At 49.6% G+C, this 2,500-nt stretch overlaps 1 protein-coding gene across 10 annotated transcripts in view; it reads left to right on the top strand.

The window, feature by feature from the left end:
- Nucleotides 1–2,500, top strand: part of myh14 (myosin, heavy chain 14, non-muscle) — a 48,359-nt gene that overhangs the window by 36,180 nt on the left and 9,679 nt on the right. For 9 of the 10 annotated variants that reach the window (XM_042105928.1, XM_042105926.1, XM_042105925.1 and 6 more), the window contains 6 exons: nt 1–13; nt 412–624; nt 1,386–1,547; nt 1,708–1,836; nt 2,024–2,112; nt 2,273–2,396. The exon at nt 1–13 is cut by the window's left edge and continues 200 nt beyond it. In XM_042105928.1, coding sequence (XP_041961862.1) covers nt 1–13; nt 412–624; nt 1,386–1,547; nt 1,708–1,836; nt 2,024–2,112; nt 2,273–2,396 — 730 coding nt within the window. Of the gene's footprint in view, nt 14–411; nt 625–720; nt 735–1,385; nt 1,548–1,707; nt 1,837–2,023; nt 2,113–2,272; nt 2,397–2,500 lie in introns of all 10 variants that reach the window. The other variant, XM_042105921.1, reaches the window with a different exon arrangement.

The raw sequence follows: 2,500 nt of genomic DNA, 5'->3' as shown, positions 1-2,500 counted from the left end.
CGTGGGCAAGAACGTACGTCTGCGCGTGCACGCACGTGTCTCTTTGTGTGTGTGTGTGTGTGTGTGTGTGTGTGTGTGTGTGTGTGTGTGTGTGTGTGTGTGTGTGTGTTTGGCTTAGGAAATAAATGATATTATTTAGTAAAATGTTATTATTATATATGATATGTGCTTATGTATTCGTATGTCTTTATTGTTTCTATCATGTTTTTCTCTCCTCTGATTGTCTCTTGTTCCCCTTCTGTCTTCTCTAATGGTCCACTCTATCATCTCCTCTCCTCCTTCATCCCTCTATCCCCTCCTCTCTCCTCTCCTTTATCATCTCCCTCCTCTTCTGTCCTTCTCCAATCCCCTCCTCTGTCCTCTCCCCACTCCTCTTCTTCACTTCCTCCTCCTCCTCCTCCTCCTCCTCAGGTGCATGAGTTGGAGCGCTGCCGGCGCTCGCTGGAGTCGGAGGCGCAGACGCTGCGGGAGCAGACGCAGGAGCTGGAGGAGGAGCTGGCCGAGGCGGAAAACGCCCGTCTGCGGCTGGAGGTCACCCTGCAGGCCCTGCGCGCCCAGTTTGAGAGGGAGATCAGCGCCGCCGAGGAGAAGGGAGAGGAGAAGAGACGCGCGCTCAACAAACAGGTAGAGAGGAGAAGAGAGGAGACACACGCTCAACAAACAGGTAGAGAGGAGACACACGCTCAACAAACAGGTAGAGAGGAGAAGAGAGGAGACACACGCTCAACAAACAGGTAGAGAGGAGACACACGCTCAACAAACAGGTAGAGAGGAGAAGAGAGGAGACACACGCTCAACAAACAGGTAGAGAGGAGAAGAGAGGAGACACACGCTCAACAAACAGGTAGAGAGGAGAAGAGAGGAGACACACGCTCAACAAACAGGTAGAGAGGAGAGGAGACGCACACTCAACAAACAGGTAGAGAGGAGAAGAGAGGAGACGCATGCTCAACAAACAGGTAGAGGAGGAGAAGAGAGGAGACGCACGCTCAACAAACAGTGTCTCAATGTCCAGGTAACGGAGATGAAATGAGAGAGGCACAGGAAAACAGACTTAAGAGCAGGGTTGCAAAATTCCAGAATTGAATTGAAACTGGTTCTTAAATTCCAATTCAAACCTTGAATTTCACTTGCATTTCAATTGAGGTAGCAAACAGGAAGCAGATTTGCCATTTGAATTTTGCACAACCCTGCTTAATAGAACTATTATTATTATATTAGAGGAATGACACACTAGATAAACTAGGTGTAAGTAGGAGAAGATATGGGACCTTAAAAAGCATACCCCCATCCTCTTTTCCTGCCTCTTTCTCCCTCGTTCTTTCTGCCTCTCCCCCTCCGCCCCCCTCTGTGACTCCCTTATCACCTCCTCCTCCCCTCCTCAGGTGCGTGAGCTGGAGGTGCAGCTGGAGGAGGAGCGGACCCAGAGGGCTCAGGCCCAGACCACCAAGAAGCAGCTGGAGGCTGAGCTGCAGGAGGCGGAGGCTCAGGTGGAGACAGCCAATAGGGGACGGGAGGAGGGCCTGAGACAACTCCGCCGCCTACAGGTAACACCACTGCACCTGTGTGAGACAGAAAGAAAGATCAGAGGATGTGTTTGTGTGTGTGTGTGTGTGTAAATATGCATATTTGTGTTCAGGTGTGTGTTGGTTAGCCGGTTAACACTGTATCTGTGTGTGTGTGTGTGTGTGTGTCTCTCCCCTCCAGGCTCAGATGAAGGAGATTCTGCGCGAGCTGGATGAGTCTAAACTGTCTCGTGACGAAGTCCTCGCCCAATCAAAAGACAGTGACAAGCGCTTGCAGGCTCTGGAGGCTGAGCTGGCTCAACTTACTGAGGTGTGTGTGTGTGTGTGTGTGTGTGTGTGTGTGTAAACCAGCAGGCACTTTCTTTGGAGTTTTGAAATTTAGTGAATGAGCACTTTGAGTATTACTGCTTTATCATTAAAGTGTGTGTGTGTGTGTGTGTGTGTGTGTGTGTGTGTGTGTGTGTGTGTGTGTGTGTGTGTGTGTGTGTTCCCTGCAGGAATTGGCTATTTCAGAGAGAGTGAAGAGGCAGGCCCAGCAGGAGAGAGATGAGATGGCAGATGAACTCCTCAACGGCAGCACTGAAAAGTTAGTACTCCCCCGTGGGAATGTTTGTGTGTGTGTGTGTTTGTATGCGTGTTTGAATTGCATAAATACTTGTGTGTGTGTGTGTGTATGTGTGCGTGTGTGTGTGTGGATATATATGTATATGTGTATGTATAATGTGTGTGTGTGTGTGTGTGTAAAGGTCTGCATTAAGTGATGAGAAGAGGCGTTTGGAAGCCAGAGTGACCCAGCTGGAAGAGGAGTTGGAAGAGGAGCAGAGCAACGCAGAGCTGCTGGCCGAGAGACAAAGGAAGACCACACTACAGGTACACTACACACTACACATGCATACTACACTACAGGTACACACTACACATGCATACTACACTACGGGTACACTACACACTACACATGCATACTACACTACAGG

The sequence above is a fragment of the Alosa sapidissima genome, chromosome 10, assembly GCF_018492685.1.
Source record: "Alosa sapidissima isolate fAloSap1 chromosome 10, fAloSap1.pri, whole genome shotgun sequence".
Classification (NCBI taxonomy): Eukaryota; Metazoa; Chordata; class Actinopteri; order Clupeiformes; family Clupeidae; genus Alosa; species Alosa sapidissima.
This window is presented reverse-complemented; position numbering and strand designations above follow the sequence as displayed.